Here is a 15,380-nt window from a genome sequence, read left to right as displayed (position 1 = left end):
ACTTGGGGCTCGAACTCACAAACCATGAGTTATGACCTGAGCTGAAGTCCGACACTTAACTGAGCCAGTCAGGTGCCCTGAAATTAATAATTTCTAAAAAATAATGTTGACAAGGCAAAGAACACTGATAGCACAGGAAAGATGGGGCTCCTTCCCGAGGGTAAGAAACTTACGAGATGGCTGCATTTGAGCAAAACTGATCAATAAAGATCAATGTTGCCAGCAAGCCTGTCAGAAAGCCAGGCTCCTTTGACCATTATGAGAAAGAGGTAAATTACCAAGAAAGCAGGCTGGCCTGCCTTAGGGGTGTTCTCTGGGTCAGATTTTATAGGATCACCTGTTCGGCAGTCCCTATGCCCGTAGCTAAGGCTCCAACAGCAGAACTGCCCAATCCCTTAGTAAAGATTAATAATGAGATTCATGCTTAAAATTTATGATCATGAAATAAAGATACACTGAAAGTTTAGAATAAAATGAAATGAAAAATATAAGTAAAATAAATGAAACAAATGAAAGTAAAATGATTTCTTAAGGAAGGCTAATATTCAGCTACCCCAACTACTCAGCTCTGCAGAACCCCCCCGAACCCCCAAAGTGCTGAGCTACTGAGAGAAAAATGTGTTTCTTGAGGCCACTGGTCTCATTGTATTCACCATGTGAGTCATGTTGATCATCAGGAATCTCTTTAGGAAGTACAGTCCCATTTGTCAAGCCACTATATTATCTAATTTCATAATAAATGTGTGACTATGGCTAAATTTCACCAATCCACACAATACTGTTGTCTCAGAGTAACTAGTGGTGTTTAAAATCATTAAAGAGAAATGGCAGGACAAAAAATGAATATATTATGAGAAATAAACTATAAAAATGAATACATTTGGCATAAACTGAGTATGTCAGATTTTCATTTATCTACTAAGCCTAAAAATAATGCACTTTAAAATAAATATTAACAAAGATGCTGTATTCACAGAGCGCAAAGTTAACCATATGTTCCCCTGACTTTGGCACCAAAAAGTGTATAAACATATTATGCGAATTTCTCCATCTGAATTCAAACCACCTACTCAAATCCTGACACTTATCCAGAAACTAATAACACCCTAAGCCAAAGATGTACCTAAAAATTTAAAAAGAAATCATTTCTGTAGGAATTTGCCTGGGTGGCTCAGTTGGTTAAGCCTATGACTCTTAATTTTGGCTCAGGACATGATCTCAGGGTTGTTGGAGTGAGTCTGCATCATGTTCTGTGCAGGGCATGGAGCCTGCTTAAGCTTTTCTCCCTCCCTCTTTCTCTACCCTTCCCCCTCGCCCCCATCTCTAAATTAATAAATTAATTAAAATAAAATAAAATAAAAAAGAAAGTGCAAGGTTTCTCAATGAAGCCAGAAAATCACACAGTAAAGTAGAATGAGTGGGGGAAACAAAACAAACAAAAAAAAAAACAACAAAAACAAACATAGATATCATGCAAAAGGATAAAGATTCTCAACTTCGGATTCCCCATCCATAGAAGATGGAAACCATTTACACGCTTCACAATATTATGAGGGCCCAATAGAATGATGCTCTCTGTGTTACTATATAGATATAAATTGATATACCATTATACAAGAAAAAGATGTACACTAAGGAAATATTTTATACATATGTAATCATGTTCTCAATTTAAGAAAAAAATTAAAAATGTATTGATTGATGAAAAGTGTAATGTCACTTTTTTGAGACATCATAAATAGAAAAAATAAAAAGATCTTTAAGAAAGAAGAATAATCTTTGCATATAATTTCATAACCTAAAACTATAGGAAAAAGTTAAGCTTTGATTTCTAATTAGCTGAGCTAAGGTTGTGGCACAGAAGAGCAGACATTCCCAAGCCACTCAAGTTTAACTTAGAAATACCTGTAAACATCTGATTATTTTGTAGAAGATTCATCTTCATAATCACTTTTTGGCATATGCTCAGCTTTACATATCCTCTTGTTTAAATTGCAAGTATGAGGGGCTCATGGGTGGCTCAGTCGGTTAACCGTCTGACTCTTGATTTAGGCTCAGGTCACGATCTCACGATTCATGGGAATGAGCCTGCGTCAAGCTCTGTGCTAACAGCTGTGCTAACAGCTAACATCCTGTTTAGGATTCTCTCTCTCTCTCTCTCTCTCTCTGTCCCTCCACTGCTTGTGCTCATTCTCAAACAAATAAAACTTTAAAAATAAATAGCAAGTTTGAAATGATAGGTGCTAAGGAAAGTAATTCCTGTCTCAATCAGAACATCACCTTTGCCCTAGCGTCTCAACATTTCCTTGTCCATTGGCTTCTGAAGCCTCCTAAAAATAAGACATTTCGCTTCCCCTCACACTCCTCTCCGGTATGCAATTAAAGTCCAAATATCATCATATAAAGCACCTACACAATCTAGTTTAAACCTTCATGTCTAATCCCCTGTNCCCCCCAAGAATCTTGTTCTTCTCACAGGAGACTGTGGTTTTTAATACTCAAGAAGCTTCCATGCATGGAACTGTGCCCAGAATATCATTCTCTAGCTTTTGTTTGTCAAAATCTCCTTTACTTCCCAAAGTCCAGATCTAATAGTGCCTGCTCTGGGAAGCCCTCCTGGGTTCCCTTGGCAGAATTAGGCACACCCTCTTCTGGTGCTCACAACAATCTGGTCACACCCTTATCATTTCATTTACCAGGCTAATTTCACCTATCTTTAATAGAATGTGAGTTTCTTTTTTTAAAAAAAATTAAATGTTTTATTTATTTCTGAGAGAGCGTGAGCAGGGGAGGGTCAGAGAGAGAGGGAGACACAGAATCTGAAACAAGCTCCAGACTCTGAGCTGGCTATCAGCACAGAGTCCGACACGGGGCTTGAACCAATGAACCATGAGATCATGACCTGAGCCAAAGTCTGATACTAAACCAACTGAGCCACCTAGGTGTCCCTAGAATGTGAGTTTCTTGAGGAAAAGTATTATGTCTTATCCATCTGTAAAGGGAGAATAAATATCCCTGTCGCTTAGCAGTGATATTGTCAGGAAAAAAATGGAATAAATACCTACAAAGAACCAAGTAAATCCAGCACTCAGTAAACCCTCAGAGGTTCCTAGCTCCTTACTTGTTTCATGGCCTCTGTGTATTGCAAAATATCTTCCATATAATGAATATTGCTAAATAAACCAGTTTAGGGCTTACTGAGAAGTAATTTCCTCCTATTAATTGTATTCCTTGCTGATACAGATAAATGAAATGTTTAAGCAACTAACCAGATAACTTAAGAAATCATGGGATAAGTAAAGTTTAAAACTTTTTCCATTAAAAAGGTATCTTGCAAAAACTCAAGTTGGAATTATTTCATATTTGATGTCCAGCTGCATTATTCTAATGCAGAAAGAATACAAACTCCTAAAGCAATTATTTTGCTTACAAAATATCAAAAGAATTCAGGTCAAGTATGCCTCCCCACAGAGCAAATAAAAATTCCAGTGAAAGTATTTTAACCCTGTTTTTCAAATATATAATGTGTACAATAAGCTTAAAGTTTTAAAATGAACTTTAATGGTAAAAATGCATTATAATGATCCATAAGGGATGTTTCACATATCACTAAAACATTTTATTTTGGTATATATCTTTACTTTTCCATAGTTTTTATACTTATAAACTTGTGTATGTTTATAAAAATACAATATATTGTATTGGCAATATATATATTGGCAAATATATATATATTGGCAAAATATAATATTGCCATATGTTTATTTTTTAAAAAGGTGATTATACCCATTCCCAGTGTCTGTTCTGGTCTAGTAGAGGTATGATAGGTCTGCAGTCATGAGGATGCTTGTAATCAAGTCTCTCTGGATTGGTTTACTGATTGGTTTCTCCTTTGGTGCTCATGAATTTAAGGTCATGCTTTGATATCTACTGTGTTAGCTATTTCCCACATAGGAAAAACTCTATTCCTTTGGAATATGATTACTTACTACATATTGCCAGGCCTTTTAGGGATGATGTAAGCAGAGAGCTCAGTGTACACTCATAGCAGGTGACACAGGCATGATGTGGGACCAGTTTACTGGAAGCTCTGACATGCTCCAGGCAGTCTTGATCGACTACGAATTGTCTCTGCTCCCATGTGGATTTTTTAAAAAGTTTTGCTGGATGTTTTGGGTAGGTGAAAGCCTATATACAATTATCTGAGCCTAAAAGTTAACTTCACTTTAGGTATAAACGCACAGTTTTTATGCATGCTTTTAAATATACATCATTTCAGGCAAATCACTACTATGTAAATCAAGGGAATACCGTACTGTGTATTGTCTAGAACTTCACCAATAGTTTTTCACCATTTGGAAAGTTCATGTCACCGAAAGCTCTGAGCTGCCACATCACACATGTATCAGATGACAGCTGTAGCTGCTGCTTCTTTGGGGTATTTTAAGTGGAATAAGGGGTTTTAAAAAGCAGAAAGACTGGATCAAAGCAGGGCTCCATCCTGAGCAACTCGGCCCTCTTGGGAGAAGTAGGTTAGCTGTAGCCTCAGTTTCCCTACTTCATTAAAAGCCATGACAATGATAAAAAATAGGCTTGGGAAACACCTCACACTGGACTCCATCCCAAAGTACCTCTGATGCTATTCTTAATATTATCATCAGTAAGGAGAAGAAGGCCATGTATAGTGAGAGGACTTTGGGAAGTTTATTCTATCTAAATAGTTTTAAATTGCACAGGTTACAAAGGAAATACAAGTAACCCAAGAACCACTCTCTGTGGCACTTTGCTGTTCTTCTACAGTGTATTTTCTCCTTCAGATGAAAGGACCATGATAAGACACATGTTGAAAGATTCAAAGATGTCAGGTTTTTTTTTTTTTTTTTTTTAATATCACATATAAGGAAGAAAAATGGTGGGAGCAGAATACAAGTTGAGGATGATTAAGAATGGGAGCCTGGGGGTGTGGCTGGAAAGGAACAGAAATTGGTTTCCAGCCACAGCTCAGTTACTATCACATTGTTTCAATTTAAGCATAAAATCCTATTGAAAAATGTTGCTTTCAGTTGTGCATTTGTTAAAGTTTAGAAGTGGTATCACAAGGACATCCCACTACAGAATGAAATCTGAAAGAAAAGCTGCCCCTCTTGAAAACTGTCTTGACCAGGGGGCTTTAGCCAGTTTTCAAAGACGTCCTTGACAAAATACAAAGTCTGTGTCAAAATTGCCACCATGCTTACACAGCTCTATTTTCAACTTTGTATCCACAATTACACTTCTTTTGATAACATGCCCACTCATATGCCCACCCTAACAGAACACAGGACGAACCATGAAGAGAAGCAGGTGGCACAGAATTCAGCACTGCCAAAGGAAACAGTAACAGGAACTATGTTAGGCTTACTAAGTATTGGTAGGTCCTGGCTGGTACGTCCATGTGGTTTCACTAGCACTGATTTTTTTTCTTAATTTAGCAAAATAGTTTTCAGTCATTCTCCCCCTGATTTCTCACCCTTTATTATGTCACAAGAAGCTAACATACCACTTTCCCTTTCCCCTTCAGTACGTTCTTTTCAATAGAGTCAAAGAGGTCACATCACAGCCTACCATTGACTTCCCACCTGTCCTCGTCAATGCAAAGACAGTCACCCAGCACTCGTGCTGTGTTGTCCTTCATGAGGGCTGTGTCTGTTGCACTGATGCTGTTGGAGTCCTTGACCCTTGGCTTTATGTGATCTCAAGTATGACACTACACACTAATTTAACTGAAAGAACTGGGGATAGAGAAAAGAAACCAAAGAAACTCATATTATTCAGGAACTCCTTAAGTTTATCAGTCATCAAGTCCAGGAATAAAAGACCTATCATCCTTTAAAAAACAGCAAAAAGTAGACACCGATGGGAAATAAATCATCAGTAAGTAGCAGGTTCTAATCTCTCACTTTCTGCTTTTGTCTATTTAGATGAATTGTAACCAAGAACATTGAGAAATCTTTGTTTTTAAGGAAAGAGGAATGAAATAAAGACAGAGGAAAAAGTACTCTTTTAATTTAATTTAGAGATAAGTTATGACATCGAATCATGAAAGTGAAGCCTGATTTTGACCATTTTTTTGAGTTGTCAGAGTGAGGAAGAATTTCCTAGATGCCATAAAAATTCCAGATTTTCATGTTAAAAGAAAAGAAATGCTGACTATATTCTATAATACACTGAGGGTTGACCTCAGTTCTGTGAAATCTGATTCCTGATGAAATAGTAGGCTCCTGTCCTTGCCACTGGCTTGCTCTGGGGCTCAGGCTGCATAATAACCAGGCTCCTCCGGATGGTGGTGCAAGGTGGGCATATGAAATAAAGTATTTAACACATCCATAATACCTTTCATGTTCATAGCTCAAACAGCTTTATAAAATCCAATTAATTCATCAGGCTTCATAAACTCTGAAGGACAGACATAATTATAGCTCTACATGTGGCTAACCAGTGGCAGCAAGCCCTCAGATATGGCGCTTAACAGAATCCAGATTTAACTGTCCAGCTTTTGAGCTTTCATGCACCTACAGAAAGGCAGGGATGTGATAAAGAATCTCTGAGTCACTAGCAAATTCTAAGAATTGTGAGTTGGGTTAAGAATGCATTACAGAATTGATGTGCACAGAAGAGGATGATCTCACTGCCAACACCCTAAAGAATCCTCCTTTCTCTACTTGCATGAAGAGGGTTTAGATCTAATTAGGAGAAGGCTCCCTCATTTGCATGCTTTGGCTGAAAGTGCCAAATTGCTTGAGAGAAGCCTTCGTGTGGCATGCCAAATGAAATCTGAATTCATAGTAAGCAGAAATAATTTAATTTAAATATCTATGTGTAATATATCTTATTTATTTTGAAATACCAAATAAACCCTAACCCAGTGTTCACAGCTTATAACTCATTTCCCAGATGAAGTGAGGCACTTTTTCAAGCTGATGCTGAGGCAAAAATGTCCTGCTTGGAATAACTTGCTTACTGGGGAAACCCGGTTTGCTAGTCAGGAAAGAGTATAAATATCTTTGTGATTAAAACAGATGGTTTTCCAACAGAAAACTGCACCGTCAAAAGCATTATGAGCAGAGGCACAAATGGTAGGAATCCTAAGAGTTTGTTCAAGGACACGGGTTTTCCCTCAGTGAATATAATCAATGAAAGGCAATGAGATTCTATGGAGATCTAGAGTGTTAGCCACACACAGTAAAACTCATTGTCTGGGTGACCCTGTACAAATAATCCCTCTTCCCTGAGCCTCGGGTTCCTTATACGGACATGGGAATAATAATACCTGTTTCTCGTAGATTGTTGAAATTACTAAATAGAAAAAAGAAGTCTACAAAGAACCTATTAGGTTTCCAATAAATCATAGAATATTTTAAAATAATTTCTTACATATCCCCCATAAATCTCTGGCCCAGTGAACACTTTTAAAGCCTGGAAAGAACGCTTCCTATGTGGGGAAAATACTGGACATCCCCTCTTCCCAGACAGACAGAGCTTTGCAATAAATGAGCACTATGTATGAGGACAGAAAAAGGAAACAGGTAATATGGGAAGTAGAGTAAAGGACCACTGATCCCCACCCATTCCAATCCCTACTTCTGGGCAGTAGTTAGAAGTCACTCTCCTCATTATTGCTAGTAGCTTTTCTTCAATGGGTGGAAGCTCCAGGAAGCAATTTTGATCTCACTTTAAATACTGCCAAAATCATTATTCATTTCTGATAAAAGGACACGTGTTAGTAAATAGCGGATCTTAGGACTAGAGGTAGGATTGTCCTACTACTTAGGTATGTTAAGTATATACACATGAATTTGAATGCAGTATAACTGACGATATGTAAACTTATTAAATGAGCTATGCTTTCCTATGCCTTGCCTTATTAAATGCTCAACATAAATCTATGGATTTGATATTTGAAACCTCCATTTGATAGATTAGGCCAATAGTGGTTAAGTGATTGGACCAAATATTGGTGGATACACAGTAGTATCACAGGTAGTCCATAGCACCAATCGGCCATTTAATTTTCATGACAACTGTATATACAACTGACACCATTCTAGAGTGTAGATTAAGTGGGACATATGTCAAGACAACACAAGAAAGCCCATTCAATCCCAGAATTCTACTATTCTGGTTTCTAGAATTATGATATTTTCTCAAATAGACTTTATCTGACTTTAAAACTCTGATATCTGAAATACTACTATTAATGTTTCTTCCTAGTTTTACTGATGCCAAGGCAATGACAGAATATCAGTTAAAATCTTTTTCTAGGCTGAATTCGTAGATGCTTACTATATGCCAGGCTAAGTCCTTAACATAAACGTGTCATTTTGCATGCTCACAACAACCCTATAGGATTAGAACTGTTATTGTTATCTTGCCCATGAAGAAACTGAGGCACAGAGAATGGTGTAGCTCTCTGCAGGACACACTATTATCAAGGGAAGGGCTGAGAAACCAAACCAGATGTATTTAGCTCCAGAATGTGCCATCTTAATGACTGCTATATGTGGTATTGTCTGTAGTGCTCTGATCTGTTCCAACCAAGATAGATTCTAGGCTTATAATAATGATATAAGTCTCACCAAGGACATGTATATGTGCATAAATACGATTGGCCAGGAAAGATTAACAAACTCAAAATCAGTTTTCACCCATACATTTTATCTGAGGCTAATACTACATTTTAAATTAACTATATATTAAGTAGGGATGCCTGGGTGGCTCAGTCAGTTAAGTGTCTGACTCTCGGCTTTGGCTCAGGTCATGATCTCATGGGTCCTGGGGTTGAGCCCCGCATGGACAGTGTCAGTGCACTGACAGGGCGGAGCCTGCTTGACATTCTTTCTCCCTCTCTCTCTACCGCTCCCCCACTTGCACTGTGTCTGTCTCTCTCAAAATAAATAAACTTAAATTTAAAAAAATATTAACTAAGGGTTTCATCTTTTGCATTGTTTAGAATTATTAGTATATACCATATTAATAATTAACACATAAAAATTTAAAACAGTGCCATTCTGAAACATTTTAAAAATATTTTGGTCCTGGAGAGGAAACACTTGTTTTCTAAACATATTTTTAAGAAGCTCATTGGCTCATAGGAAAAAACAAAATTAGAATGACAATTCAGTCTTCTCATCCCAAACTCAATTAAAGATATGAAGCACCAGATCATTTGTTGTAAAAATAACTTAATGGAGCACCTGAGTGGCTGAGTCCTTTAAGTCTCTAACTTTTGCTCATGTCATGATCTCACTGTCTGTGAGTTAGAGACCCCCGTCCGGCTCTGTGCTGGCAGCTCAGAGCCTGGTGCCTGCTTCAGATTGTGTGCCTTCCTCTCTCTCTGCCCCTCCCCCACTCATGCTCTGTTTCTCTCTGTCTCAAAAATGAATAAACATTAAAAAAAATTAAAAATGTCAGAACACAGCATACTTTTATGTGTAGCATTTGATATTATGTGCAATAATTTAGTGTTATATTTTGGATAACTATGAGAGCTAAAGAGAAAAAGAACATGGAGAAAGGCATTCAGATCTGAGCAGGAAAGACTGACGTAGACCCATAAACTAGGGGGACACCAAAAGAAACATCAGTGTGCAATGCACGCAAAATGCACGCACACACCCCCCATGGAGCCACATCCTTAGGAAAGAGACACAGAAAGATGATACTTAGTGGGTATACAGTAAATGATTCATTAGTGCAGAAGCAAGCCTAGGACATACATTTTCATTATTTTCTGTCCTCATTTTACAGCTTTCCACTCTTTCAAAGTATGTGCTTTCAAAATTCCCAGAGCAATGCACTGACATTTAGCAGCAGAGCAGGGGAACTTAAAGAGATGTTCGCTTTCACTCAAAATGAACACAGTCATGTCACTATTATAAACAATCAAGTGAATGTACAAAACTATCATAAATGATCAGTTAGAGCCACTTATTTAAATAAGTCATTAGTCTGCAAATTGGATACTAGCCAGAATTCCTAACTCATTAACTTTACAACTGTTCATTTATTTTTTAATTTTGTTTATTTCTGAGAGAAAGAGAGACAGCATGTGAGCAGGAGAGAGGCAGAGAGAGAGGGAGACACAGAATCCCAAGCAGGGTCCAGGCTCTGAGCTGCCAGCACAGAACCTGATGCAAGGCTGGAACCCATGAACTGCACTGTGGGGTCATGACCTGAGCCGAAGTTGGACGCCTAACCGTCAGAGCCATCCAGGTGCCCCACAACTGTCCAATATTTCACCATGGAAAATGTAACGGATGCCCTCTGATCTCATGAACCTGTACTTTCAAGTTTCAATTGATATCATAAAGACCCCAAAACTCTATCTCAGTGTATTTCAATATCCATCCCAGAGTTTCTGCCCTTCTACCCAAATCAGTCTAACTGAACCATATTTACAAGAAATGGTGTCCACCAGACCCCGAAGCTCCTCGGTACCTGTTGTCTGTCCAGGCGCATTCTCTTGGCGGCATTTCTGCTCTCACTCTCACAAGCTGAAGCCAAGATACTCTCTGCAACTGCTGAAGTAAGATGGGAAGGAATAGGTCGAGACTACAAAAAAAAAAGAGAGAAAGAGAGAGAGAAACATGAAAAATTATTAACAGACCCATGCAATTCTCAGAAGAGCTCACAGGATGTGCAGGAGTATCCATTTATTTCAACTGAATTTATTTCGATAAAAAGAGGAAATGGAAAATCCAAAGATGAAAAATGAAAGCTAGTTAGAGGTTAAAGCTATAGTTGCTACACAGATCCATCACTCATTCCCAGAGCTCCACATTCATAAGTATTTAGTCTGGGCCATTAAGCTGGAACTTGAACAGGCGGTGACAAAATGCTGACTGGGTTTTGCAAATAAAAGAAGTGCCATAATTCTTTCAAACACATGACAATGCACAACAAAACAAAATCAAGTGACAAAGCTGAAACATAGCTGGAAAAACGGACAGACACTCAGACTATGTCAAACAATCTTAATATGAAATATTATGAATATTTACAGTTGATGTTGTGGCACAGTTGGTGTGATTAAAATCCTCTAAAAATAGCTTAAGTACAAACTAAAATGTCAATCCTAGAACAATTTTGGTATAATAAAAGTTTGATGTTTTCATCTGAGCTGTATGAGTGCCTACAAGTTTTATTTACAAAATATGAGTTAATATTATTAACTTAATAGACACATGTTGGAAATCCATCTTCTGTGTAGCCCACGTAGAAATTAATTAACCCCCCAACTAAGCTCATAATTAACTTCAAATTGTTTGCAACTCTCCATATCATTTGTGATAATCAGAAGTTTTCCATTTTCTTTTCCCATAATTACATGAAAAACCATCTAACTGAAAGATGAAGTGCTTAATGATATTGAACAGTTTTTTTAATAAAGATAAGCAAACGATAGATAAAAAATAACATGACAATTTAGCTGGAGAAGTTAGCAAAATATGCGATTACAAAATAAAAATGTCCTTTGGAAAGCTAGGCTATATAGTGACATGCCACCTTAGAGTTTTCCAAGCCTCAATCTAAAATATATATGGATACCATTTATTAGAAGCCTCTGACCTAATAGATACCTTTTATTTTTAAATGAATATGAACATGTCTTTATGGCACTTGATTCATTTTGCTCAGCCTAGCATGTAAAATGTGTTTTTAGCAAATTGAACCATAGAGTTTATATCTCAATATTATAGAACAGCTAAATTCAGACCATCAGTGTTTTCACATATATTCATCAGTGGAATTTGTATCATGTATGAAGAGACCAGGCTCTGACCTTGCCTGAACCAGGAAACAATTTCTGTAGCTGTCTCAGCCAACTGCCTGTTTCCACCTCCAAAGTCACCTCTGTAGACAAGACGTAAGAATGGTACAGGGTACTGTCTCCATTGCTAATCTGTGAGATACCTAACACGATGCCTAGACAGCTCTGATAATAAAGCGTTAGGATATCTGGAAATGCTATTTTTTGCAAAAGAAAGAAAAGAGAGAGACCCCTGAGGTGGCAGTTCAAAGCAGCAGATGCATTTTGAGAGAGAAATCAGAAAGCCAGAGGGTGTGGGGGAAACAGAGAGGAGGGTCATATCAGATAAATTAAAAAAGGTTTTGATAGTCATAAAGATGTAAATATACATCAAAAGTCGTATTGCTTCTTCATTTCATTCTGCATTTCCCTGAGTTTGGATAAGATAATCTAGCTCAGAACTAAAAACATTAAGCCACAAAATCAGTGTCTCATGAAAGGAACACAATTTTGGCCACGGCTTGGCTCAAAATTATAATTTAAACCACACAGGAATTAGGTACATGATGTTGTTTTTCCTCAATTGAATTATGTGTGGAGGCAAAGATATTATAGAAAACAATGGGAAAAGGAACATTCCATTATGGAAAAGGAAAAATGATTTGATTGTAGCTAACATTATTCAAATAGAAGTGACAGTTCACATCATTATAAACTATATAATCAGAACTTTCATCTGGTTCTAGGGACTGAAGTAACACAATCTAAATAAAACATCAGCAGCCTCTCTTTTATTGATATAATTATTGATAGCCACATGGAATTCAGAGAGATATATTTCTGCTTTTCATTATCTTTGTTTCTATTAGGTTTCTCCATTCAAAATTAGGAATATATAAAGTTGTGGAACTTTATTAAGCTGATTCAACTTTAGCAATAAATACATACTTCTTAAACACATAAAAGTTAGTTGAACAGAGAAAACAAAAGGTAAAATATTCCTGTAATTAAAATTAGCTTTTCTTTTCAAATTCTTTTTAATTTTTAAAAACAAAATGGGAAATAATTTTCACTGGAACAGTAAAAATTATTAGGCATGATAATTTATATAATTTCCTTTTCAGAGAACAAAACAGAGAAAGCTGGGTCTTTTCCAGATATAGGTAATTGGTCTTCTCAGAAACTAGAATAATGTCCTGGCTGAGTGAGAGGCTAGATCATTTTTAAGGTCATTGGATAGCCTAATATTTCAAGATTTTGGAAAAAAATCAACTTCAAGTTAAAGCAATAGTGTATTCTTTTCTATTAAGTGGAAAAAATAAGTAGAAGCAAAGGTATATGATAGACATTGCCAGTAGGTAAATGATAAAATTTCATAAATAGAGTTGTTCTGAGTCTATTGTAGAATTATAACTTGGTAACTGTAAAGAGCCAAAGAAATACTTCAGTACAAGTTTCATCTCTAAGGTTTGAAGAAAATAAACCCAGATGAATGATTTGCTGCTAAAGGACAAGTTGACTAGAAATAGAAACCAAGGTTCATATCTCCTAATTCTCAATCCTTCCACTCTCTGAATTCTGTTGTATACATAGTACTTTTACATGATTTACCATTAATATATTTTAGAAAAAAATCCTTACGCACACTCTGTTGTGTTCAAGTAAACAATAAGCAGAGCAAAGACAACCTTACATGTATTTATTACAGTCATGTTCACTGGAAAGAAAGGCGGAATGAATAAAATCTGTATTACAGTTTAATATACATGTATTTTTCAAAGAATTTATTCTATCTTAAGTGCATAATAAAATATCTACCTCTAAGTAGAAACCAATACCATTCTAATTTAACTTTAAGACAAATATTAATAATACTTAACTCCTATTGACTGGTTGGGATGTACAGGCATTGATTAATACAAAGCTAAGATTCAGTATCTAATTTAATTTTTCAAGCAACTCTTGAGAAAAATACTTATAATATGCCTATTTTAGAGGAAAGAAATCGAAGCTCTGAGAAATTATGTAACTTGCCCAAAATCATACAGTTATATATGTGGAAATACCTGGATTCATATCTAGGTCGGATGATAAATTGGGAATAATAGTTAATTCCTAGGAAAAAAATATTCTCAATTTACAACTAACATCTCAGTAGCTTAAACAAAGCTAGAGATCTTAAATACTACACACTCCTACAGAGGAATCCATTTACAGCTAACTCTAGTTCACATTTAAGCAAAGAGTGTATTAGGATCTCGATAAATTCTCTTAAAGAGACTGAAATTCCCCTAGCATGTTTTCCTATTAATTCTTTAAAACCTTTCTTCATTAATAGCACAAAAATAAATTTAACTTATCTCAGTTCTGTCACATGTTCTAAATGGAAGCAATATAAATTCACAAGATTTTCATGTTGGAGAAACCAGAAGTGCCAAGAAATCACTGTATATGAAACATAAGAAAAGCTTAGTTTTGTGCCCAAAATAAGAATGAGGAGCCAGGCAGAGTTCTTTCTTTCCTGTGAGGCAATCTGTTAAAAATCCCCTTCGTTCTAATATTGATAAGCCAATAATGAATGCCAATGCTCCTCACTACCCTTGGAGCTCCGTTATGCCACACCTGGTTAGGAGATACTAAAAATGCAAGTCTTCTGCTTATTGCTGCTCCTTAATTTGGCTTTTATCCACTTCACAACTCAGAAGTACTTATACCAAGAGAGAAAGAAGGAAATTAGTCATTTTGCTCCTTATCAAAACAATTTTATCATAGAGGAATTTAAAACTATTATCTACTATGATTTCTGAGAACCATCTTCACCAGAACTCTCCTGTCCTTCACCACGTTTGACTGTAGAGAGCTTATTCGAATGCCGCCGCATTTGTGTCTTCCTCGAAGGTAATTAGCAGAACGTGTTAAGGACCGTAGTCATGGATTGCACCAGGGACAAGTGCTGAAAACTCCCTCTTACATCAGTAAAAGTGGTCATAAAACACAAAAGCCTCCATGTGACAACCTAAGAATATTTTTGACAAAACAAACAAACAAAAAAAACTAATGCATAGAATTCAATAGATAATTTATGAAAAGCAACACTTCTTCTGGTTAAATATAGCTCAGTAAATATACTGTTTGGTATCTATCTTAGAAGATTTTAAAATGATGATTCAAAAATGTATATAATCATACACTCTACATGATCTGTACCTGGAATGAGATTTGTTACCTATTTCTTACGCTAGAGAGGAGATCATGCTAACCACCCTCACTAATTATCTCTTCATAATTAACTGTCATGAGTTGATCTTTCCCTAACACTGTTCTTACTGCAATAATTATCTATGACCAAATCAGTGGCTGTTTCATTAAACAGATGGCTGAACTGTAGCATGGAACTTTTGGAGTTTAAAAAGTCAGATTTTAATTAGGGACTTAAGATGTGATTGTTGTTGGCACAACATAAATGTGCCTTTCCTTACAGATACATGTAAAATTTAATACCACACCAAGAAACTATTCCACTTTTCTCAAAACTATTAACTAAACAATGTTAGAGTTCTCAGAATTTCTGCTGTCCATTTAGGATGATCCA

The 15,380-nt window shown here is 36.4% G+C and overlaps 1 protein-coding gene across 4 annotated transcripts in view; it reads right to left on the bottom strand.

The window, feature by feature from the left end:
- The window catches only part of NOL4 (nucleolar protein 4), a 301,716-nt gene that overhangs the window by 80,799 nt on the left and 205,537 nt on the right, over positions 1 to 15,380 (bottom strand). For all 4 annotated transcript variants that reach the window (XM_077753822.1, XM_077753823.1, XM_077753825.1 and 1 more), the window contains one exon: positions 10,477 to 10,590. In XM_077753822.1, the coding sequence (XP_077609948.1) occupies positions 10,477 to 10,590 (114 nt within the window). The remainder of the gene's footprint in view (positions 1 to 10,476; positions 10,591 to 15,380) is intronic.

The sequence above is a fragment of the Crocuta crocuta genome, unplaced genomic scaffold (genome assembly GCF_008692635.1).
Source record: "Crocuta crocuta isolate KB4526 unplaced genomic scaffold, BGI_CrCroc_1.0 scaffold231, whole genome shotgun sequence".
In the NCBI taxonomy this organism is placed as follows: Eukaryota; Metazoa; Chordata; class Mammalia; order Carnivora; family Hyaenidae; genus Crocuta; species Crocuta crocuta.
The sequence above is the reverse complement of the archived record's forward strand: the minus strand, read 5'-3'. Positions and strand labels throughout refer to the sequence as shown.